The 25,114-nt window shown below is 40.6% G+C and overlaps 1 protein-coding gene across 5 annotated transcripts in view; it reads left to right on the plus strand.

Moving 5' to 3' along the window:
• MGAT5 (alpha-1,6-mannosylglycoprotein 6-beta-N-acetylglucosaminyltransferase) overlaps positions 1 to 25,114 on the plus strand; it is a 286,577-nt gene that overhangs the window by 151,653 nt on the left and 109,810 nt on the right. For all 5 annotated transcript variants that reach the window (XM_041739318.1, XM_041739321.1, XM_041739319.1 and 2 more), the window contains 4 exons: positions 10,519 to 10,590; positions 12,216 to 12,377; positions 17,966 to 18,135; positions 21,581 to 21,715. In XM_041739318.1, coding sequence (XP_041595252.1) covers positions 10,519 to 10,590; positions 12,216 to 12,377; positions 17,966 to 18,135; positions 21,581 to 21,715 — 539 coding nt within the window. The remainder of the gene's footprint in view (positions 1 to 10,518; positions 10,591 to 12,215; positions 12,378 to 17,965; positions 18,136 to 21,580; positions 21,716 to 25,114) is intronic.

Genomic DNA, 25,114 nt, shown 5'->3' on the forward strand with positions numbered 1-25,114 from the left:
CATTGCTCTTATTACCTGAATTCTAATGCATCCTTAGAAAATGGATATTTTTCAGACTGACTCCCAAGTCTAGAGAGAAGTATCTGTCGGGACCCGAACTGATCTGTTGGCTCAGACAAGTTTATCTTCTCAATGGCCCCTCCTGTTTGTAAGCTTGAAGTACTACATCGTTGGTACCCAGATGTCTTGCTCTGGCTGCCACCTTAAACATGAGAAGGGCAAATGACTGGACTGGCCAAACCTCATACCAGTACCTGTTGGCTGCTTGAGGCGCATGTGGCAGACAGGGCTTCTGTGCAGTCGCTCCAACTTGTGTTTTGCCAACTTTTAAGTATGTCTCTTATAATTTCTATTGTACACCAGTAAAATAGCTCTAAAGTTTTTATGTTTTCCACTTCTTTAATGTGGAAGATTTCAAACATACAAAAAAGAAGAGTATAATGAACTCCCATGTACCCATGACCGAGATTCAACGATTGTCAATTCAAGGCCGGTTTCTTCTCATTTACTCTCCTGGCCCATGATTTTGAAGCAAATTCCAAAGGTCTTAAGATCCACGAATGTTTCAATATGTATCTTTAGGACTCCTTGAGATCTGTAACTACTCCCAGTGTAACTGATAATACCATTTCATATCTAAAATTGACATAATCCCTTAATATCATAAAATACCAGTTTAGTGTTTACATTTTCCAGGCATTCTGATAAATAAAAGTTTATTTATTTGAACAAAGTTTCTTTTAAAGATTTTTAAAAATTGGGATCCCTGGGTGGCGCAGCGGTTTGGCGCCTGCCTTTGGCCCAGGGCGCGATCCTGGAGACCCGGGATCGAATCCCACATCGGGCTCCCGGTGCGTGGAGCCTGCTTCTCCCTCTGCCTGTGTCTCTGCCTCTCTCTCTCTCTCTCTGTGACTATCGTAAATAAAAATTAAAAAAAAAAAAGATTTTTAAAAATATATTTATTCTTGAGAGACACAGAGAGAGAGGCAGAGACATAGGCAGAGAGAGAAGCCTGCTCCTTGCTGAGAGCCTGATGCAGGACTCAATCCCAGGACCCCAGGATCACGACCTGAGCCAGCGACAGATGCTTAGCTACTGAGCCACCCAAGTGCCCCTGAACTAGGTTTCAAGTAGGGACCATATTCTGGAATGGTTGGTGTCTCTTCGGTCTTTTCTTAAAGTTAGGTTCCCTTTCATCTCTTCCTTCCCTTTATGTTTTGTTTTTATTTTTTTAAAGAAACTTCTTCATTGGCCTTAGTTTTACTCTGAATTCTGATGTTTTATATATATATATATATATACACATATATATATATATATATATCTCCTTGTGTTATTGTTTATTCCTTGTAAATTGATAATTAGATCTGAGACTTGATCAGATCCAGGCATAATACTTCTTTGCAGGACTTCTTCATGGATGGTATTGTCTACTTCTGTCAGGAGGCACACAATGCCTAGTATCTGTTTTTGTGATGTTAGCAGCTATTGATGATCTGTGCTTCGGTTCATTAATTGATTAGAAGTTCTTTCTTGGGATCCCTGGGTGGTGCAGCGGTTTGGCGCCTGCCTTTGGCCCAGGGCGCGATCCTGGAGACCTGGGATCGAATCCCACATCGGGCTCCCAGTGCATGGAGCCTGCTTCTCCCTCTGCCTATGTCTCTGCCTCTCTCTCTCTCTCTCTCTCTCTCTCTGTGACTATCATAAATAAATTAAAAAGAATTTAAAAAGAAGAAGTTCTTTCTTAATATGTCAGGAATAGGTTTTTTTTAAGATTTTATTTTTAAGTAATCTCTACGCTCACAGTGGGGCTCAAACTCACAACCCTGAGATCAAGAGTTATAAGCTCCACTGACTGAGCCAGACGGGCACCCCCTAGGAATACTTTTATGAAGAGAAGTGACTCTTCATCTGTATCTAGTAACTATGAGAGACAGCTCACATAGGAACCCTTGTTTCTGTGCTGATTTCCTAGTATCTTCCACAGGTGACCAGTGGTGTTTGTTCGTATACTTCTTGGTTTTTATCATTATGAAGTCATCAATTGAAGCATACTTGATGGGGCACCTGAGTGGCTCAGTCACTTAAGCCTCTGCCTTCAGCTCAGGACATGATCGTAGGGGCCTGATCAAGTCCCACATTAGACTCCTTGCTTGGCAGACAGCCTGCTTCTCCCTCCGCCTGCTGCTCCCCTGCTTGTCCTTTCTCTCTCTTCTGTCAAATAAATAAAATCTTAAAAAAAAAAATCTGCTTGATATGTTCAATCAACTTCAGTTATTTATTTTTTTTATTTATGATAGTCACAGAGAGAGAGAGAGAGAGAGGCAGAGACACAGGCAGAGGGAGAAGCAGGCTCCATGCACCGGGAGCCCGATGTGGGATTCGATCCCGGGTCTCCAGGATCACACCCTGGGCCAAAGGCAGGCGCTAAACCACTGCACCACCCAGGGATCCCAACTTCAGTTATTTTCTTACTGATTCTTAAACTCCCACTTCTTTGACCAGCAGGAGCCAGTTAATATTGTCTCCTGGATCCTTTTGACATGACCTTGTTAGTTTCTATTGGTTTTTACCTATCTGGTATGACAAAACCTTTCAGGTTCATCTTACACAATTTCTGCCCTAGAACAGAAATTAGCCAAAGGACCTTAGAATTTGTCTAAGGACCACTGGCTTCCTCTCAGCAAACGACCATCATCTGGGTGCCAGAAGCCTTCATTGCTCTTGAGTTTTGTGGGGTGCTGGGAGACATAACAATGAACAGAAAGATGAACTTTCCTCATTAAGGCTATGTTTTGTAGGAGGAGACAGACAAAAACAAAAGTAAAATATTTATCCTTTAGATTGAGATAAGTGCCATAGAGAAAAATAAAATAGGGAAGGATACTAAGAAGTGCTTACGAGGAATGATGGTGTTAGTTTTACATAGAGTGGTCAGGAAATGCCCTACTGAGAAGATGAGAGGACAATATTGGAGCACCAGTTTGAGGAAAGTGCGAGAGTAAGAAGTGTAGATGTCTGGCAGATGTTCAGTGGGCAGTGGCAGCAGTAAGTGCAAAGATCCTGGGGGTGACCATCAACATCCAACAATAAAAACTAGTGCAAGAAGCTAATCTCCAAGGAGATTTTTGTCTGTTTTGTTCACAGGGATAATGGTGCCTGGCATACATATTTATTGAATGAAGTACTCTATTTAAAGCATTTTCAAAAAGCAGGCAATAGATTTTTGTTTGTTTGTTCTGAGTAACTTCTCCCGACTATCACCTTTCTAACCTTGAGAAAAATGTTGTGAAATGTGTAACATTAAATTCTGCTAAAACATTAAGTTTGAGACATGAAGCAGGGGTATTTCAAGCACTTATTAACAATTTAATATAATGCTCTTTCATATTAGATCTACAAGGCATTGCAGGAGATCAGATTGGACTAAGAGAGTAGAATGAGCCAATTATATTAGAAGGCACAGCTTTCTTGCCCATTTTTTACTCTCATTGTCACGTTAGCATTATTTGCCTGGATCTACACTTCAGGCAAAATTGCATATTAATACAGAAGTGGAACTCTATCCCCTGTGTCTAGAATGTGACTACTTCTATAAATTGGGTGCCTTTGACTATCAAACGTAGATGCAGCCCAGGTGTAGAGAGTTGGTAATAGGAAGCATCTCTGTGCATCCCTGTGTGCTTGGCTATAGAGGAATTCGCTTCCTGCTTCTCCTGTGAGAAGGAAGATTGACACTGCTTCCCCTACAGTGATTTGGGATGGAGTTTTGAAACTGTGACATTCAGCCATTAGCACCCAACTGATTTTTGGCTCATGGAATACTTACAGTAGCTTTTGTTAAAGTTTTGCCCTTTCTTTCACCACCAGAGAACAATGTTGGATTGCCCCAGTCCTTGGTTCTACCTTGTACATGTGCAGTCCTGACCTTTCTGGGCATAATATTCCTACCTCCCTTGGTAGGCAGCAGTAGTACAGTATTAGAGAATACGCATGAGGCTCCATCGGCTGTCTGGGTATAGCTGCCTATTTGGCCTAGAGCTTTCAGCCTTGTTCCCCTTCAGTGAGATGAAGGGTAAGCCTGCCTCGCCTGCCTCCAAGTGTTGTCAGAAGGTCCTCATGAAATCATCACAGTGGTGCCATCTAAGTGGAAAAGAGTGTCATCGTGAGTATCTTTAGTGCTTGAGTCATGTCCTTGGATAATTCATTCAACACTCCAAAGATGATTGAGTCCCTACTGTGTGCCAGGCACTGTTCTCAGGGCTGAGGTAGAGCACTGAACAGGCAAATCAGGATTTCTCTTCTCAAGCAGTTTCATTCGCATGGAGCACAAAAGCACCTTTCCACAGGTGGTAGGTGTTCCAAGGGGAAAAAAAGGAGAGTTAAGGATACAGAGCAGCTTGGTAGGTGGGTCAGGGAAGACTTCTCTGAGGAAAAGTTAGAGCATAGTGTAGAAGTAAGGGAGTGACACATGGAACTCTCTGGAAGGAAGAGTGGTTCAGGTAGAAAGACTAACAAATACAGAAACCCTGAAGTATAGGGTTACCAAGTGAAATACAGGCTACCCAATGATACTTGAATTTCTGGTAGACAATTTTTTTAAACTGTAAGTAGGTGACAAATACTACATAGAATATACTTATACTAAAATAAAAATCATTATTTATCTGAAATTCTAATTTAACTTGGTATCCTTTTTCCATACCCTCCTGCACCCCACCACACACACAGATTTGGCCACCTTTGTGAGTTTAGAATGTCCTGGTTGGACTTGGAAAGAGGGTGTTGTATGTAGGGCAGGGTGAGTGAGGCAGCCAGTATAAAGGTTTGGGTCATATTCTGTAGGATCTTGGTATAAATTCTGGGCTTTATTCTAAGTGCAAGGAGAAAGCCTCTGAAGGGTTTGAGTTAGCGTAGGATGTGATCCAATTTAAGCTTGAAAACAATCAGTCTTGCTGCACAGAACAGACGTTGGGGCCAGGAGTTGCCAGCAGGGAGTTCTTACTGCTTTCATTGCCCTTACCGCACTGCCACACAGTAGGAGCAGAGCAAACTTGTTTTGAAGGATTTTCTATAGAAGATTTAGGCAATTATAGTCTAACATTGAAGAGTGGACTGTGTTGGCAGGACTGCAGGACACAGAGGTCTGGGTTCTGTGCACATCACGTGGTGATTAAGCGCAGAGGCTCTGGGGTAGGATAGATGGCATGTCAGTCCTCAGCTGTGGGTCCTCCCTGTGCTGTGTCTGCATCTGGCATGGTAAGTGGTCTTTCCCAGGGGATTATTTGAAGACCAAATGAGGTTATGTGTGTCAAGTGCTTATCCTAGTGCTTTGCTCCTACTACAGTGTATCTTTGATTTTTATCCTTAGTCTCCCTCACCCTGCCCACCTTATACAAGCATTTCTTACAAACAGTTTGGCCAAAATATTAATCAGCTCAGGTGTTTGGTGCAGAGGACCAGTCTAGAGAGCTGAACCATTTAGCGATGTGTAGATGTCTTTTACCATTTGCATTGGCTTGTTGAGACCTGAAAAAGGGGAGTGTTGAGGGCAGGTATAAAGTGGGGTAGAGAATGCTTGCTCTCTCTTTTTTTTTTTTAAACATAGACCTTCATGAGCAACTTCATTTGATGTGTCATCAGTATGACAAATGCGTGTATGTAGGCGTCTGTGTATATAGATTCATATGAGTAATCAGTGTATTAAATGAATAGATACCTCGTCAACTATATCCTTGTGATATGTAACCAATTAGCCTGGATGGGATGATGTAGAATTATTTTTTTCTCATCTTATAGTGTAATGCAGTTATTAAAAGGTCAACTAACTGAGGGGCACCTGGGTGGCTCATTGGGTTAAGCACCGCCTTCCGCTCAGGTCATGACCTCAGAGTCCTCGGATCCAGCCCTACATTGGGCTCCTTGCTCAGCAGGGAGTCTGCTTCTCCCTCTCCCTCTTCCTCTGCCAATCCCCCTGCTTGTGTGCATTCTCTCTCTCTCTCTCTCTCTCTCTCAAATAAATAAATAAATAGATAGATAAATAAATAAAATCTTAAGAGGTCAGCTAAGCCAACTCCTTCATTTGGTAAATGAGAAAACTTAAAAGCTAAATGGTTTAAGTTTATATGCCTAGTTGTTGGTAGAGCTGGGCACTCAGCCTATTTTGGCAGATTCCAGATTCGATGCTCTTTCCCCACTCAGCAGCTGTCTGTTCTCCACTAAGCTTGGCCCTTAAGGGAGGCCCTAATGTATTCTGGTCAGGGGAGCGATAGACTCCACTTGTCACCCACCTTGCAGCTCGCTGGTGAGCTTACCCTGGCAAGTTCCCAAGCCTTTGGAGCCTCGACTTCCTCATATGTAACCTGATGATGGTACCCACGTCACACGGCTCTTCAAGGGATTCAATGATGTAATGCATACAAGCTTACTTGTTTTTTTTTTTCCCAGAGATCCTGACTTACTGTAAACCTTTAGTAAATGATTGTATGCTTATATAAGCTAACTCCTTTAGAAATAACTCTATCAATAAACATTTGTTGTAAAAAATCCTAATGTGCAGATAAGCATAGAGAAGATAATGAGAAGCACCCGTAACACCATCATCTAGAAATAAGCTCACCTTTCTTATGCATTTTTCTCATTTAGTTTTGATTGCACTTACTATCTGAAAAATACAGCATGAAATTCTCTAGGTCAGTGATCCATTAGAGCCATACACTTCACATTAATCATGAGAGAAGAGACCATAACAGTACCTGATAATTATTCTTTCAAAGGAGTAGAATGTTACTCTAAAGTTGCACCAGTTACATATAAATTGGTGCATATATATATCTCCTACTCATTTTTGTTGTAATTTTATTACTTCTTTTTCATCTTTAAATTCTAACTGGAGCTGTATATGTATCTTATCCGTGGTTTCTTTTTTCTTAAATATAATGAATTGTCCATTCTACAGACCTTGAAAGTAAGTGTGACCTACATGAGTTGTTGAGAGATTTTGTTTTGATTCACACTGCTCATGATTAAGCTGCAAAACCTTCTCAGATCAAAGAAGCTTAAATCATGGGGAGGAGGCATGTCAAAAATAAAATTGGTGATTTTATATCTCCTTATTCCAGAAAGGTGATTTATAGGTCTTTGTCTCCGTGGAATATGTGTTAATGCTCCAAAGTTCTAGCGTGGCTGGTCTTTTTCTGTTTTTCCTACCTCTTCATTTTGTGGCCTGAGGATAGTGCACTAAAAACAAGGGGTTCTGGGAGAGGAGCTTTACCCTCAAGTCGAAGGTTATTTGAGTAATGGTTTGCCTATTCTATTGATTGTTGTGTGGATGTTGCCATGAATCCAGGGGGTTTTCAGTGCTTAGATGTACTCTGGTGATTTGTGGACTATTTTAAGGCCATCCAGTTCCTTCTCTGGCAGAGGTCTTGAGGCAGGGCTCCCCAGCTCCCAGGAGCTTGGCAGGGGTGGGAGTGGATGGCAGGAGGGTGCCACCTCCATGGTGTCTGCACCTGGGGCAAATACAAAATCCTGTCCTAGGGAGAGCACCGAGGGTCACAGTTGGAAAAGTATGGCCAAAGGAGTGGGCATAGGAAGGCAGCAGGCTGAGGCAGGCCATGAGAGTTCTAAGGAGAAGGGATGGTGATAATAATGTGAACTAGAAGAGCTTCCAGAGCAGGAAGGCAGTGGACTCGTTCTAGGTTCCAGCTTTCTTGGGAAGATGCTGTGCTTGTGGGATGGGGTTGTGGGGACGGGTCCCAATAAATGTTCCTGGGTAAATCAGGAAGAAAACAAAATTAGGGATTAGGAAGTTGAGTTATTAGCATTGAGCAGGATTTTCCCTGAGTGTTATTAATGACACTCTTATTTAGGAAAATGTTGCTCATTTGAGGGCTGTTTGTTCCAGTACTTGGAGTTATTGCCAGTATTGGCTTTCTTCCAATCTTGGTAATCTTCTGAGGTTTAGAAAAAAAATACCAAAAAAAAAAAAAAAAAAAATACCCCCCCCCCACACACACATGCACACTCTTCCCATGGAAAAATTGGTTTGTGTATAATTTAATTATTTTGTTAGCCAGTCATCCTATCACTGTGTACAAAAACTGCAACCTTAAAAACCCCCCATCTTCGTTCGGTGTCAAGATGTTCATAATTGGTTTTTCCTCCATTACAAGTGAATGTGTGACAGGAAGATTTCTTGCTAAAAGCTAAAATACACTGACTCCATATTCTGTCCTTTCAGAAATGCCCTTGAAGCCTTGCAAAGTATTATCCAGTGATTTAGAGTAACAAGAACTGAGATCAATGATGAGTTTCGAAGAGGAATTAAAGTCCTGAGTATTCTGTAGGGAGGTCATATTTTAGAAGATCACCTTGGACAGTATTTTCATCAGAGTGAATTTTGGAAGGTTCTTTTCACGATGGGAGAGTGAGGAGGGAACATACTGTCTTTTGTCAATGTCTCGTCTCACTAATGTCTCTCCTTTTGGTTGACTGTATTTATTCGTAGTCTTATTTCATCTTGCCCTAATATGCTATTTGTGGGGAAATCTTTTATCTTGACATGTTGCCATGAACATTTGAGTTACTTAATTTAGTGTGAGGCTGACTTGAGATCTGCCCCCGGCTTGCTACTCCTCATCCTTTTTGTGTGGGGTTGAAGGTCTCGCTGTGGAAAATGCTAGCTTCAGACCATTTGAAGCCTTCATGTTATAAATATGCTTTATAGCAATGTTTTATTTAGTCCATTTACAAAAATTTAATTCGAAGTAAATAATTCATTCTGGCCTAAGAATGCAAGGTACAGATGTTTGCACTGCTGCTGGGACCAGCTGAGGCTTCATCTGCTTGCAGGCTGCCTTTCCGCTGGTTTTCCCTCATTTTTCACATTTGTGAAGCTCCAGATATTGCTTCTCGTGGTGATATTGCCGTAAGGTCTCCGTAATTAGACATGGGCATCCAAGGCAAGTTAGTATTTTCGTTCCTTGTGAGTAGAAACCATTTCAGCTTTCCTCCTGGGGAGTCCTTTTGAGTCTCTGAAGTCATTCACAAATACAGTAAAGTCTAATTTTACTCCACAAGAAAAAATAAGAGAGAGAATATTGCTCTTTTTCTATCTGGGGACTCCGCCCTCCCCCAAGCTTTGCTGCCCTCCGTTTATTGCTTTCACATCTTTGTAGTGGCAGATGGCTTTATGCAAATCACGCGGTTATTTTGGTCATAGTAAAAATCACCTTGCATTAAGAGCAATTTCTAGATTAGGGAAACTGCTGTGTTTGTTTGAAAATGTACCTGGGGCTGGAGGGCAAACTATCTCGACCGAATCTGAGTTACTGACCAAGAAAGAAGGCTGTGGCCCTGTGTGCACCTGCCTTCTTGGTGGCGCTCCCAGGATGGCCCCCACCTGCTTGCTCCCTTGGTTCCCGTAGGCCCACCTGGCCAGAGGAGGATTGTAGATAAAGGTACTTTCTGTGGCTTCTCATTAGCCATCGTCAATACTCTCATCGTGTATTTTTGCACAGGTGATGTGCCACTGTGGAATTGTACGGTCAGTTTTAACAAAGAGGCCAGCAATCTTAGTGCAGTTTTCTTCTTTCTTTTACTAGAAATTGTGATTCTGCCTAATTTTTTCCAGTAACCTTTTGGAAGTAATTCAGGTGCTTTTTCCTCTTTCCCTCAACTCTCTAAACTTTTGTGCATTGACAGAACAATCCATCTTCTAGAATGGCTCTCACAAGATTGCTGGGGGTTTTTTTTCCCCCTTTTTCCTTTTATCTCTTTCTCCAATACTTTTTACCATCTTCTTCCCTGAGATGAGATAGTGTGAAGTGAACAGCCAGAAAATGAGGGAAAGCCTTGATCAATTAGCCTTAAACGATCAGCTGCTTTCCTAATTCTGAGATAAATGATTGAGCTCTGTGGCTCAAATGCCATGCTGCTGCTTTTCCAGTCATGCCACCCGCAGATAATGAATCGTCCCTGTCCTTCCATTCTCATTCCTCTGCAGTCTCCGTTTTTTACCTTTCTGCTGTGAGCCCCCCGCCCCCCTTGTCGTGTAGACGCTTGAGGGAGTCAGTGCCTGAGAAGTACTGTGAAGGACAGATATAAAGTGTAATTGTGGCCTTCTTTAGACCTTTGCTATTGTTCTTCTTTTTTTAAGATTGATTTTATTTAACCATGAGAGACACACAGAGAGAGGCAGAGACACAGGCAGAGGGAGAAGCAGATTCCTCACAGGGAGCCCGATGTGGGACTCGATCTTGGACCCAGGATCATGCCCTGAGCAGAAGGCAGATGCTCAACTGCTGAGCCACCCAGGCGTCCTGCTATTGTCATTCTGTTTGAGAGGTCACCTGCCTCTACTGCTAGCTGAAAGCATGAAAATCTGACTAATCATAATAACAGCGCACTTAAATGTAGTGCTACTCATGTGCCAGGAATGGTGCTTGGTGCTTTGTACAGACATTACTTGGTTTGCAGATGAACCGACACACCGAGTGTCTCTCGTGTATTTTTCAGGTTGAAAATTGGTGTCCTCATTTACCTTGGAGAGCGAAAAATCCCTACGAAGAAGCTGATCATAATTCATTGGTGAGTGATTTTTGGAAACTAGGCTTGTGATTTGGTTCTGATGCCAAGTGGTACATGGGGAGTCTGCTAGAAATGCCAGCTGTAACCCTGAAATAATGGTGAACTAAAGGACTTCTGTCTGCAGTTCTGTGGAAATGTGGGTGATCCAATCAGTTAACCAGTAGTGTCTGTTTCTTGAGCAGTTCTCTGAGGCCACCGATAGGAATAAGACCTGGTGCCAGATGTGGAGGCTCTCAGCGATCTAATGAGGGTGATGGTCAAAAAGTAATGATCACACCCATGTAAAGGTGAACTGCAGGCCGATGGAAATGAATGAGAAAGTGGCGATCTCAGCCTGCAGGGGTTAGGAGAGGTTGCAAAGAGATGATGACATTGGAGCTGAATTTCAAATGATGAGTGAGTTCATAGTAGATCAAGGAGAGAAAGGTGTGTCTGATGTGTAGGGGGGAAGGTATCTGTACAAGAGCTTGGTGTTTTCAGGGAGTGGGGCACAGTTCAGTGGGCCAGGCCCCGGGGTGTTGGATGAGCTTTGGTGGAAGATGAGATGGGAAAGATCAGTAGGGACCGAACATGGTTTTCTGTGCCACACTAAAAGCTCTTATGTCTTTCTTCTTTAGACCAGGGGTCAGTAGACTTTTTCTGTAAAAGGCCAGATAGTGAATATTTTCATCTTTCCAGGCCATGAGGTCTCTGTTGCAACTGGTGAGTTCTGACCTTGAGCTCAGAGCGCAGCCCTAGACAGGATATAAATGCGTGGGTCATGCTCCCTGAGGCTCTGTGTTCCAGGAGGATCTGGAACAGTGTGCTGACCACCATGCTGTAGACCATGGGGGTCTTGGGAGAACGTTGGGTCAAGGAGGGATCAGGTGAGTGTTGGGAACAAAGTGTGTGACTGCTGAGAGATGGAGTTAGCATGTTCTAGATGTTACGAGAAACAAATACAAGTGCTACTGTTTTCCTGTTAATGCGATCACTGGTTGTATCCAGATACATTAGAAAAATGTTCCTCCTGGCTTTTCAATTATTCTGGCCTGAATTTTTAATTTTATTCAGCTATGGTAGGAAAATGGTATTGCTGGCTTTTAAATCTCTCAGAAAATAATGAACTTTTGTTGGTTTGGGACTGGGACAAAACTAGAAGATGAGCATTTATTTCCCTGCTTAACTTTGTGGGCAGACAGGCTTTTTGGACACTTGCACAATGCCAAGCAGCCTGTTAAGAATTGACTTTTTCCAAGTAAAAATCTACTGCTTTGCAGCAGATCCAAGTGGCAGTAAATTCGGGTGCAGAGAATTTCAAGGTATATCGAGCATATACTCATAGTAAAAAACAAAAAAAAAAAAAAACGCATTTTAATATAACTCAGTGCTTTGCAATGGCTGTGCTGGGTCTTCCTCAATTTCTAATTTTTTAATGATGTCCCTGACAGCAGATCAGCAGTCAGAGGCCTTTAATTTATAATCCTGGGGCCTTAACATAAAGCTGCCCAGCAGACAAGCCTCACTTTTGAAGCTCTGTATTTAATTGACTAGCTCTTTCAAGTCTTTAGATGTCACATCATGACAACCATTATGCTTTCTGACTTTTTATTTTCAGTTCGTTTTGATTAAATTTCTGTTTCTAGGCGGAAATTCGTACGGATTTTAATATTCTCTACAGCATGATGAAAAAGCATGAAGAATTCCGGTGGATGAGACTCCGGATCCGGCGAATGGCTGATGCGTGGATCCAAGCAATCAAGTCCCTGGCAGAAAAGCAGAATCTTGAAAAGAGAAAGCGGAAGAAAGTGAGTTTCTGATGAATTCAGTTCAGTTAGATGCCAGTTTTCTTTTAAAATCTGATTTTGCTTGGAAACAAGACTAAGAGAAATGTCAAGTCTCAAATGATATTCCCTCAGGGTGAATCTTCTCAGTCTCTTGTATAGCCATTTTTTGGGGCTTTCTTTTCCCCGATTACAATAATCCTGCTTAGTAGGGACCAGCACACATGTTTCTTGGCCGGAGCCAAGTAGACCGTAAGATTTTCCTTTGAACCATCCTGACTGTCTCTCCCCATGACATCAGGAAGCTTAACCCTCTTGGCTTTACCCAAATACAACCTTGAACTTGTCGTTACATCATCATGGCAATCTCCTGTTTGTGGTACTTGTCGCTTCTGGGGTTTGGGCAACTGGTGACTTCCATTGCTGCTATGTTGAGTTGGTGCTTTGGCTTCTGATCCTGAGGGAGAGAGATTGTCAACTAAACTGGAGCCAATTTATTTGAAGTTCATGAGGATTGGCTTAGAAAATCCCTAGAAATAACCCTGAGCGTGAAAGATTTTATACCCTATAGTTGCAGGTTAAATAGCCTTGGCTTTTGATTAACTGTTTGGAGGACAAACGACAGAGCAAATTAAGCGATCTTAATACCCACATCTAAAAATTAATTAAAAATGACTTTGTTATTCCTGATTTGAGTAATTTGATATCCTCAAAAAAGGGAAATAGAGATGATGAGCTTGAAAAACCTCAAGTCATGGTTTAGTGGTTCCATTTTGCTTAAATCTGTTGATTTTATGAGATGGCAGGTCCAAATGTTCATGCACCAGATAGTCCTCTGTAGAAGGGTACGAGGTCAGAAATCTAGGTGGGCTGTAAAAAGAAATTGAGTATTTCTACATATTCCTATGCAGTAATCTCTAGGATATATTGTTAGCTCAATAAATAGTTGATGGGGAACAGTGAACGTTATTTTTAAAAGGAGGAGAGGACTTTATGTATCTATACGTGTGTACATAAAGATTTGTACATCTACACACCTGTATATATAACACACATTTATGCTTGTTCATATTTTTAAAAATAGAATAAACCATGAAATTAAAAATAAAAGAGATGGATAGTGGTGCTTGGTTGTATAACATTGTGGGTGTACTTAAGGCTACTGTCCACTTAAACGGTTAAAATATTAAATTTTATATTAACATCTATTATACCACAGTGAAAAGAGACAAATACAGGGAAAGAGGGAATAGCGTGGAGCCAACAGGTATAGAAACTAGACTTCTCTAAATATATCTTTCTGGTAGATTTGATACTAGAATCACTTGACATACTGTAAAGCAAAATTGAATTACAAAAAAAAGGTATCTAAAAATTATAAGGAAAATAAAACAAGAGCTGACTACATAGTTTTACAGTAAACACCCAAAAAGGAACAGTTCTTAGAGACTAGAACACAGTCAACTCAGCATTTTGGGGTTTTTTTTTAATATTTTCTCCTTTGTATATTTTTATTGGGGTTCGATTTGCCAACATATAACACTCAGTGCTCATCCTGTCCAGTGCCCCCCTCAGTGCCCGTCATCCAGTCACCCAATCTCCCTGCCCGCCTCTCCTTCCACTACCACTTGTTCATTTCCCAAAGTTAGGTGTCTCTCATGTTCTGTCCCCTTTTCTGATATTTCCCACTCATTTTCTCTCCTTTCCCCTTTAATTCCTTTCACTATTTTTTATATTCCCCGAATGAATGAGACCATATAATGTTTGTCTTCCTCCAATTGACTTACTTCACTCAGCATAACACCCTCCAGGTCCATCCACGTTGGTGGATATTCATCCTTCCTAATGGCTGAGTAATATTCCATTGTATTCATAGACCACATCTTCTTTATCCATTCATCTTTCGATGGACACCGAGGCTCCTTCCACAGTTTGGCTATTGTGGACATTGCTGCTAGAAACCTCGAGGTGCAGGTGTCCCAAAATTTCACTGCATCTGAATCTTTGGGGTAAATCCCCAGCAGTGCAATTGCTGGGTCGTAGGGCAGGTCTATTTTTAACTCTTTGAGGAACCTCCACACAGTTTTCCAGAGAGGCTGCACCAGTTCATATTCCCACCAACAGTGCAAGAGGGTTCCCCTTTATCCACACCCTCTCCAACATTTGTGGTTTCCTGTCTTGTTAATGTTCACCATTCTCACTGGTGTGAGGTGGTATCTCATTGTGGTTTTGATTTGTATTTCCCTGATGGCCAGTGATGCGGAGCATTTCCTCATGTGCTTGTTGGCCATGTCTATGTCTTCCTCTGTGAGATTTCTGTTCATGTCTTTTGGCCATTTCATGATTGGATTGTTTGTTTCTTTGCTGTTGAGTTTAAAAAGTTCTTTATAGATCTTGGATACTAGCCCTTTATCTGATATGTCATTTGCAAATATCTTCTCCCATTCTGTAGGTTGTCTTTGAGTTTTGTTGACTGTATCCTTTGCTGTGCAAAAGCTTCTTATCTTGACGAAGTCCCAATAGTTCATTTTTGCTTTTGTTTCTCTTGCCTTCATGGATGTATCTTGCAAGAAGTTACTGTGGCCAAGTTCAAAAAGGGTGTTGCCTGTGTTCTCCTCTAGGATTTTGATGGAATCTTGTCTCACATTTAGATCTTTCATCCATTTTGAGTTTATCTTTGTGTATGGTACAAAAGAGTGGTCTAGTTTCATTCTTCTGCATGTATGTCCAATTTTCCCAGCACCATTTATTGAAGAGACTGTCTTTTTTCAGTGGATAGTCTTTCCTCCTTGGTCGAATATTAGTTGACCATAAAGTTGAGGGTCCACTTCTGGGTTCTCTATTCTGTTCCATTGATCTGTGTGTCCATTTTTGTGCCAGTACCACCCTGTCTTGATGACCACAGCTTTGTAGTACAACCTGAAATCTGGCATTGTGATGCTCCTGACTCTGGTTTTCTTTTTCAATATTCCCCTAGCTATTCGGGGTCTTTTCTGATGCCACACAAATCTTAAGACTATTTGTTCCAATTCTGAAGAAAGTCCATGGTATTTTGATAGGGATTGCATTGAATGTGTTATTTGCTCTGGGTAGCATTAACATTTCACAATATTTATTCTTCCAATCCATGAGCATGGAATATTTTCCATCTCTTTGTGTCTTCCTCAATTTCTTTCAGAAGTGTTCTATAGTTTTTAGGGTATAGATCCTTTACCTCTTTGGTTAGGTTTATACCTAGGTATCTTATGCATTTGGGTGCAATGGTAAATGGGATTGACTCCTTAATTTCTCTTTCTTCAGTCTCATTGTTAGTGTATAGAAATGCCACTGATTTCTGGGCATTGATTTTGTATCCTGTCACACTGCCGAATTGCTGTATGAATTCTAGCAATGTTTGGGGTGGAGTCTTTTGGGTTTTCTATGTAGAGTATCGTGTCATCTGCGAAAAGAGAGAGAATTTGACTTCTTCTTTGTCAATTTGAATGCCTTTTATTTCTTTTTGTTGTCTGATTTCTATGTTGAATAGCAGTGGTGAGAGTGGACATCACTGTTAATGTTCCTGATCTTAGGTGAAAGGCTCCCAGTGTTTCCCCATTGAGAATGATATTTGCTGTGGGCTTTTCGTAGATGGCTTTTAAGATGCTGAGGACAGCTCAGCATTTTGGATGATATATTACAAAGGACAAAAACCCTGCAAAATATCTAAGTTTTACAGAGTTTTACTAAGTTTACACATAGTAGGTGGATATTCTCATTCCAAATCCCTTTTGTATATTGGAATAAAGTAAAGTACTATGTTAGTATCCTTGAGAAGTGGGATTTTTTTCCATGTGGGATAGGCAAATAACATATGTAAGATGGATAATGTTATGCAAAGCTATTGTAATCCTGAGTTTGAATGGGAAAGACCACTGTGAATTTATGATTTGTTTTTTCCTGGAGAAGAGAGAAATTTCCAGCTACCATTGAAATTTTCCATTGAAAATTTCAGGGCTACAGGAAGTGACTAACTAAAGTGTCCCCTCAGCATCAGACCTTGATCTTGAGATGCCATTTCCACTAAATGGTGTAAGAGGTTGTTGGAAAAATCATTGGTTAAGGTCTGAGACAGAACCTGTACATGAAGACCTGGGAACACCTGTCACAGCAGAGAGCAAAGAAACTCTCAAGGGCTACTAGAACTGTGTCAGAAGAATTTTGAAGCCAACTTGAACAGCCTCCCATTGGCAAGATGGGACAGTTTGATAATCCATAAGGATAATAACTGCAGTTTATTGAAGCACATCTAATATACTTCTACCCATGATTTTATAATGATACCTGTAAAAAGCCTGTTGATGGTCATTAGAGTATGCTAAAAGAACACATTTCTTATTTTGAAAATTGATAAATAAAGGGCAAGAGTCAAATATTTACCAGACTTTTTCTATGTAAACTGTACTTCAGCAGAGCCAAAAAGTTGATGGGAGGCGGGAGGAGTTGTTTCTCTTCATAGAAGCATTCCAGCCAATAAATGCAGAAGGAATAATAGAATATCACCATTTTGCAACCCCTAGTGGGTGAATGCATCCAGTTAGTGATCATCACGAGCTGCAGACATCACCAGAGACCCCAGATGTTGTTTCCCCTAGTGGAAGTACACACAGTACTACCTATGAATTAGCGTTGCCAAAAACATCAAATATGAATTTGATCATGCCTGCAGATCTAATGACTAGTTTATTGTAAATACGAGGGACAGAAGAACGTGTTATGTAATGAACAAACTGCAAAGTGCGAGAGACTCTACCAGAACTACAACCAGTCTCTTTGACAAATAAATTAAAACTCTCCCCACCGCCAAAGGATGGGGGTAAAGGAGGCTAAGGAATAAATGAGATGATTCTAGTTAAAGCACTTTATTTGACTTCTGGCTTAAACAAGTGCACTTCAAAAAAGGAACAATTGAGGATGTATAAACATTAACTAGATATTAAATGATATGAAGGAATTAATAGCTATTTTAGGGGTGATAGCGATGTCATGGTTATGTTTTTTAACTGAAAGTTTTGTTTCTTTTAGAGATACACACTCAGGTATTTGCAGATGAAAGGATATGATCTCCTGGATTTGCTTCAACATAAGCTGGGCAGGGAGGTTGGGAGAAAATGAGTGTGTACGTTAAGATTTACCCTGAGCTGCTAATTGTGAAATTTCTGTGATGAGCACATGGGAATCGACTGCATTATTATGTCTGATTTCAGATATGTTTGAAATTTTTTTATGTTCAAACCTTAACAGTGGTGGGGAAAAAAAAACCCAATATCGTTAAATGATACTTTATTGCACTGGCTTACCCTCCTTGAATTCTGATTTCCCAATTATATCCTGCTTTTTAAAAACAGATTGTCCACATGTCATGTTCATAGCCATAAAAGGGACAGTAGTGACTTTATTTTCTTTCATTTCTTTGTACCTTCTAGAAAAATCTTATGCCATGTCGAGGTTTCATTAGAAAATAAACATCACTTTAGAACTGGTTGATTGCTTTTGATGTGTTACTATGGAGTTTGTACTTGGTTCAGTGGGAATCAATATATGCCTCTCCTTTGTTTTTGTTTTTTTTTTTTCAGGTCCTCGTTCACCTGGGACTCCTGACTAAGGAATCTGGATTTAAGATAGCAGAGACAGCTTTCAGTGGTGGCCCTCTTGGTGAATTAGTTCAGTGGAGTGATTTAATTACATCTCTGTACTTACTGGGCCATGACATTAGGATTTCAGCTTCACTGGCTGAGCTCAAGGAGTAAGGAGATTACTTTTCAATTTTAAAATCAGAATACAAAAAAGAAATTGTAAACTCTTAAAGCCCTCTATTAGTGTGTAATTTCTTGTGGAGGAAAATGAAAGTGATAATTCACTAAACAGGAGATAAGAAGATTATTTTCAGGAGCTAAATACATACACTGTGAAAAGGATAATATGTTTTCATTGTAGCTGCAGGCTCCAGAGGCTTCGTAAATGAATGCCAGAAAATTCAAAGTAAGGAGCTTATTCTTTGCTATTACAGGTGCTTCCAACATGTGCAGCACAAAACATTATTGACTTTCCTAATTCCCTGTCTCTTGCTGAAATTCATACCATTCCCTACTCAACTTCAAGCTTTCCAAATCTTAAACAGGGAAGGTTCCTGTTTATAATTTAATTTGGATAGAATGAGTTTCTTGAAAGCCCTGATCCAATCCTCTTTCAATAAAGCCAACTTTCCACTCTGAGTCTGTTAACTCTACCTGGCTTTTCTGTTTCCCTGCAGTCTGCTTCTGGCTCTAGCTCTCTCTCTTAATCTCTTATAGGTTGACACAGCTGACTAGGCAGGAATGCTTAGCACCCCTTCACTCCTTTTGGTTAACTGCCCATGGAGACTTTCTACCCAGCAGCCAAGTTATCATGTTGCAGTATGTCAGATGTTCCAGAAGAAGTATCTTGAGTGAACATTCTAGAGATGGGTGTTAAAATATGTCCCACCCTGCTCCTATATTATTGTATGAGACATTGATGCCCAGAGAGGTCACTTGTGTTAGGGCCAAGGTTTACACACTTGATTAGTGGCAATGTTGAGATGAAAGCAGTATTATCAAATGTCATTTTTAAAGATGCTATGTGCTAAAACTGTGATAAAAGCATCAGTTACAACAGTAGTGTCAGTGGCTAAGATGACCATAGTATTGATGACCCTTAATAGCTAAGTTTGCTGAGCACCTACTGTGCATCAGATACTAAGCGTTTTATATACTATTTACACAAAGTTGGAAGTAAGTGCTATTGCTCTCTGCCTTTTAAAGATGAGGAAACAGAGTTGTTTAAGAATACATGGAGAACACGTGAGAGAGCCAGGATTTGAATTCTATGTCTATCTGATTTCAAAGTCTATACTCTTGACCACTGTACTGCACTGCTCCTTTTGCCTTCTGACCCCCTAAATACCACCCTTGTCCCTTCAGCATGCTGCCGCCTGCTTGCTTTAAAACACATTATGTGCACGGCATGTGAGGTAGAGGCATTCATACGTTCAGCAGTCATTCCTTCAGTGCTCTCTGTGTACCAGTTCTTGGTGTGAGATATACAGATGACCAGCATGTGTTCAAGGAAATGTCAATCTTTTGGTAATTACAGCTAATACATTGCATAATAATTACACTAATTGCAATGTGATTAGTACTAATTGAGGCATGGATGCTAGAATGTAAGCCAAGGGAGTACAGAAACAGTGAATATTGTTCCCCCACGGTTTACGTGGCACCTCGAATAGTGCCTAGCACCCAGTGTGTGCTTATAACTAGTTAACTTGAGCAAACAAATGAAGGGATGAGTTAAGGAATGAGTGAGTGGGTGAATAAATGGAAAACTGTGGGAACTCTAGGGATAAGTGTTCCCTAGGGAGATCAGAAGAGGCCTATTAAGGCTCTACCAGGGAGAGACTTAATTCCTTGGTCAAGAAGTCTGTAGGGTTCTTTAAGCACTGGTAACAGAACAAGATGTGTTTATTTAGGAAGATAATCATGCAAGCAACAAAAAGCAGTGGTTTCTGAACAGGCCTGAACATTAGAATCACCTGGGGATCTTTGTGGACTGCCAATGCCCAGAACATATCCCAGACTAATTAAATCACAACTTTTGGGGATGGGACCCAGGCACGAGTATCTCCATGCCTCTAGTTCATTCCAGTGTGCAGTCAGGCTTGGGAACCGCTGAAGACAGGGTAGAGTAGGAGTCCACATACACTGGCACAGTGGGCCAGGTGCAGTCTTCTGTGTGTTTTTGTCAGTAAACTTCCATGGGAACACAGCCACACCTATTGTGGATCTATTGCCTGTGACTGCTTTTGCTCTACAAGGGCAGAGCGGCATGGTTGAGAGAGAGGATGTATGGTCTACAAAGAGGAAAGTATTTACTATCTGGCCCTGTGTAGAAATATTTTCAAGTTCCCAGAGAGAAATTGGTTATCCAGAACCTGATATTTTCAGAAGGCCCAATGAGAGGAGAAGGATACCTGAAGCCGTGGCAGGATGGAGCTACAGAGCAGAGTCCTGCTTTTATGATTCATTCTTTGAAGTTGATGGCCAGAATTCGGTAAAGGATGGTTATGGGACATGGGCAGGGGTAAAAGGCATCAATGATGACTGATTTCTGGGTGAGTAGAGGTGTGGTTTGGTGAGCACATTTTACTCCTGCACCCAAAGTTGGCATAAAATCAAATATGTCGATGCTGTCTGAGTGCAAGCGTGGGTTTGTATGGATGGGTTGAAGAGATGGGTGGCTCGAAGGAAGGGTAATGAAAAACTAGCTCAGTGCCAGTTACGTAATGCAGTCTAGTCAGAAGGAAACGTTTGACAGAAAAGATTAGGAAACAGTACAAGACAATATAAAAGTTTATGCTGTAGTGTCTAGAAATTAAAGACATTGAAGAGGTCAGGAGGGGCTGCAGTAATGAGAACAGGTTCTGTGGCAAAAAGCAATAGCTGAGTATCTAGTATACATTAGGCACTTTTCTTTTTATTTTTTTTTTATTTTTATTTTTTTTTAAATTTTTTTTATTTTTATTTATGATAGTCACAGAGAGAGAGAGAGAGAGGCAGAGACACAGGCAGAGGGAGAAGCAGGCTCCATGCACTGGGAGCCTGATGTGGGATTTGATCCAGGGTCTCCAGGATCGCGCCCTGGGCCAAAGGCAGGCGCCGAACCGCTGCACCACCCAGGGATCCCATGCACTTTTCTTTTTAATACCTCATTTAAGCACCTGAAGAATCCCCGACAAGTTGCAATCCGTCTTTTCTGACCTAAATCTTGTTTTGTGGGTAGGTCATTGTTTTGTTTCTCATGAGGAGAGACTGGAGAAGTTAGTGACTTATCTGAGATCTCACGGCTGCTCATGGAGCTAGATAATAGAGACTGATTAAGACCCGGCTCTTCCTTGGTTTCAAAGTGTGTGTGTGTGCATGCGCACACGCATGCATAAGTGCATGCGTGCACATGCCTGCCCACACCACCGTTTACTTTTGCCAGAATCAGAATCAAGGCTCTGAATAGGCATTGATGGGTGGGCAGGATTCAGATAGGCAGCAGATTGGGACAGACTGTGCCATCCTCCCCGACAACACCATTGGGATGTTTATTTTCCTATTGATGTTGTTAAGTGTAGGATCTTGAAATAATTTTTTTTCTTTTTTGCCTCTCTTCTGCTCTTTTTCTAGGATAATGAAGAAGGTTGTAGGAAACCGATCTGGCTGCCCAACTGTAGGAGACAGGATCGTTGAGCTCATTTATATTGATATTGTAGGACTCGCTCAATTCAAAAAAACTCTTGGGCCATCCTGGGTTCACTACCAGTAAGTGCTACATGCTGTCCTAAAGTTGATAGAGGAGTTTGTTTGGTTTGAACAGGGGTAACATGGTTACAGGCAGAAAAAGCCTATCAAATATTGCCTGTTGGACTGTGGGAATAAGTTTCTCATTCCTAATTGAAATTCACATTCTCCACAGTGAGACTTCCAAAAGGCTTTCATTATTTTCATTGATTTTCATTGATTTCATTGATTTCATTATTTTCATTGATTTCTGTTAAGAATATAAAATAAGTGTCCAACCACTTCTTTACCTTCCCTGATACTCATCATTCCTCTCTGTGTGCCTACACCAGTCTCATTTGTTTAAGTAACAATTTGGATAAAATATGGAAAATATCATTTCTTATGTTGCTCTGGTTTGAGATGATGACTCATTTCTCTTTCCCTTTCCCTTGTGAGTTGTCATTTTTGGAAGAAAAAGCTGTGAATACCTTGTATGAATGTTGGGGTCTTGTACTTTTTAAGGCAAGACCCATGCTGAGAATGACCTGAATGCATACCTTTATCATTTTGAAGAACCCGTTGTTTCCCTCAGCGTGGTTTTGGGACCATACTACACTGTTTGAAATGATTTTACATGGTATACAGTCATGGCATTAAATAACAGTGAATTATATAATGAAATTTATTAATCTTGCAGTTTTCCTTCAATCTTTCTACAAAGGCTTAGTTTGGTGCTGTGATACCTCCAACACATCTTGTAATGCTTACATGCATTTTTAACAAAATAAGGGCAGTTGTCAGTTTCAGCCTTCAGGCAAAGTATCCAGTTTGAATTTAATAATAATTTTTAAAGAATAGAAATATGCTATTTTTGGTTATCTTCCCCTTACTATAGTTGGTACTGGCTTTTATTTCTGGCCTCTAGAAGTTTCTAATAATAAATATATTGTATCTAAATGGTGACAGTGGTACATTTGGGTAAAAATCATGAAGTTAATACCAACCTGACTGATAGTGAATGTTGACTTATAGTTTCCAACCAATTTCCTAGAAGAACACTTGGAAAATCTTTCAAGTAATGTAACTTAGAAATCCCTCTATGTGTCACTTTTCTGTTGCATAAATAGATGTTTTGGTGTGTTCTTCTAATTTAACCAATAATTGAATCCTTAACAACTTGAACTAGGTCCATTTCAGGCTAGTTTATAGTTTAATATTATTTATTAAATTTCATCTCCAAGCCTGTGTCAGATTGCAAGTTCTTTAGTTGAAATTCAAAAGAAATAAAAAGTCAAAATAATCCTCTCCAATCTTATCCAAAACATAGTAGGGAAAACACCCATTGTCTGTAGAATTTTCTTGCAGTTTTCTTGCCAATAGCAATAATTGTCTCAATACTCAGGAACAGAGGGAAGGAATAGGTTGAGAAGAGACTGTGCACTTTTCATTTCCCTTTGGATACAGTTTCATAAAAAAGCAGAATAAAAATCTTGGTTTGGGCCAGGATAGCACTTTACCTTCTGCATCACATTATTCCTGTTTTTTTGGTTTGCTTTTTCCTTGAAATCTTCATACATCACAAGCCATCACATTTGTTCTCAGTTATGTGGAAATAACCACCTTTATTTTTGGTTAATTAGCCATGTAAGTAAACAGTCTTTTTTTTTTTTTCTTTTTAGCTACAGCATTAAAGAAAGAAAGAAAGGGAGAGCTATTGTTCTCTGGCATTTAGCAAATGGCAGGCATCTGGTAGACGTGCAAAAGGAAGAAGGCATTACGGGCATCCCTAGATTCACATATCCTCACCATTAAGAAGGGTTGTTTGGATGGAAAGATGTCCTCAGTGGTAGTGTTCAATTAAAAAGGATGATTTCATTATTAAAATGGTCACCACTGGTTGGTATTTGATTCTTATTGAATGAAGAGGCATCATCTCAGAGGAGTTTTATGGAAGGGTATAATATTTATCCTCCCTTTCTTTAATAAATCATCTACGTTAGTGATATTAGCTGGCAGGAGGTCCGTTAGGACTTTAGCCCTGCAGTCTTTGTTATGTGATGAAGCTAAGATTTCATCAAAAAACCAAGCAGGTCCTCCAGAAAGTTTCTTGCCCACTTCTTTTCCCTTCAAAGGCGAGACATTGTCAGAGCTCCCTGAATTCATCTTGGATGATTGTACATGGTAGGAGTTCCATTAAATGTAAAGATATCTATCATCTGATCTTTCATTTAGGAGCAAACCTTGAGTCCTGTCGATCTTGGAAAAATATTTGTAAATTCTTTCCAATTTATGTAGGGACTTAAGAAATTGAATTAAACATGTTTTCAGTGCTGGCATGCAACCAGTATACCACTAGGGACTGCAAAACTCATACCCATTTTGCTTCACATAAGATCTTTGCTGAGTATTGAGGACACACAGCAAAACGGGATGCACATAGTGCAAGATATACTATGCTTTACATCTAACTGCAAATTAGAAGTAGGTTCTGGCAAGGAAGTTTTGAGCATCCATCTTATAGTAGTGTGGCTTAGAGCAAAGAGAATGTTTCAGGAGTCATTTGGCATTGCCATAGCAGTTCCTATTAGAAGGAGGCCAGCTGCCTTGGGCAGCAAGGCAAATATCTTTTTAAGTTATCAGTCTGTTCCTGATGTTTCAGACACACAAAAGACATTAGAGGAACTGCATAAATATTAACATAAACCCAGTTCCAAACACACAGCCGTAGAATGTGATTGAAAAAGGAAAACTATAATGTTAAACCTCTTCTGCTGTACACAGAGATCAGTCCCCTGCCTCTGGTTTATAAAACAAACCCAGGTCAGCTAAAAAATAGACAATTCCCCAAACAAAGCTTAAATATGAGGATGTCGAATTACAAGTTTCTCAGACATTTGATCGTTCACTCTATAGCTCTCTGTTGGGAAGAAGCCCGACATCACATAGCACTGTATCAAAGTCCAGGCTTGCAGGCATTAAGCTCCCACCAGGTATCTTGACTCATCAGGGTTTGTCTTAATTATCTAAATTTAAAATAAAACCAATAAAACTCCAAGTTAAAAATAAATCACAAGCCAAAGCTAGAAAGGAATATACCCTGTTAGAGTGGATTGCAAATGAGTAGAAGTAGCCAAAGCCTTCAAGACAAAGGTTCTTATGACAAGGCTGTCCCATTCTCCCTGCTGTGCCTGCATAGAGCCTGTAATCTTTGAGTCTCAGCCCTGGCCATTGGGCAGGAGCCCAGCAGCCCCACCTGTCAGCGTGTGTCCCTCCGTCCCTTCCTGCTCTGCAGCAGCCTTCTATAGAACAGGCACTGTCTTCCCTACTGTTCTCTGAACACTGCCGACTTCCTCAGAAGAAAATACAGTGGCTGTAACCAGTGGCTTTTGTATCTTATTTTAAAATATATGTTGAAGAGTTAATTAGGGGATTTTTATG

This window comes from Vulpes lagopus, chromosome 24 (assembly GCF_018345385.1).
Source record: "Vulpes lagopus strain Blue_001 chromosome 24, ASM1834538v1, whole genome shotgun sequence".
In the NCBI taxonomy this organism is placed as follows: Eukaryota; Metazoa; Chordata; class Mammalia; order Carnivora; family Canidae; genus Vulpes; species Vulpes lagopus.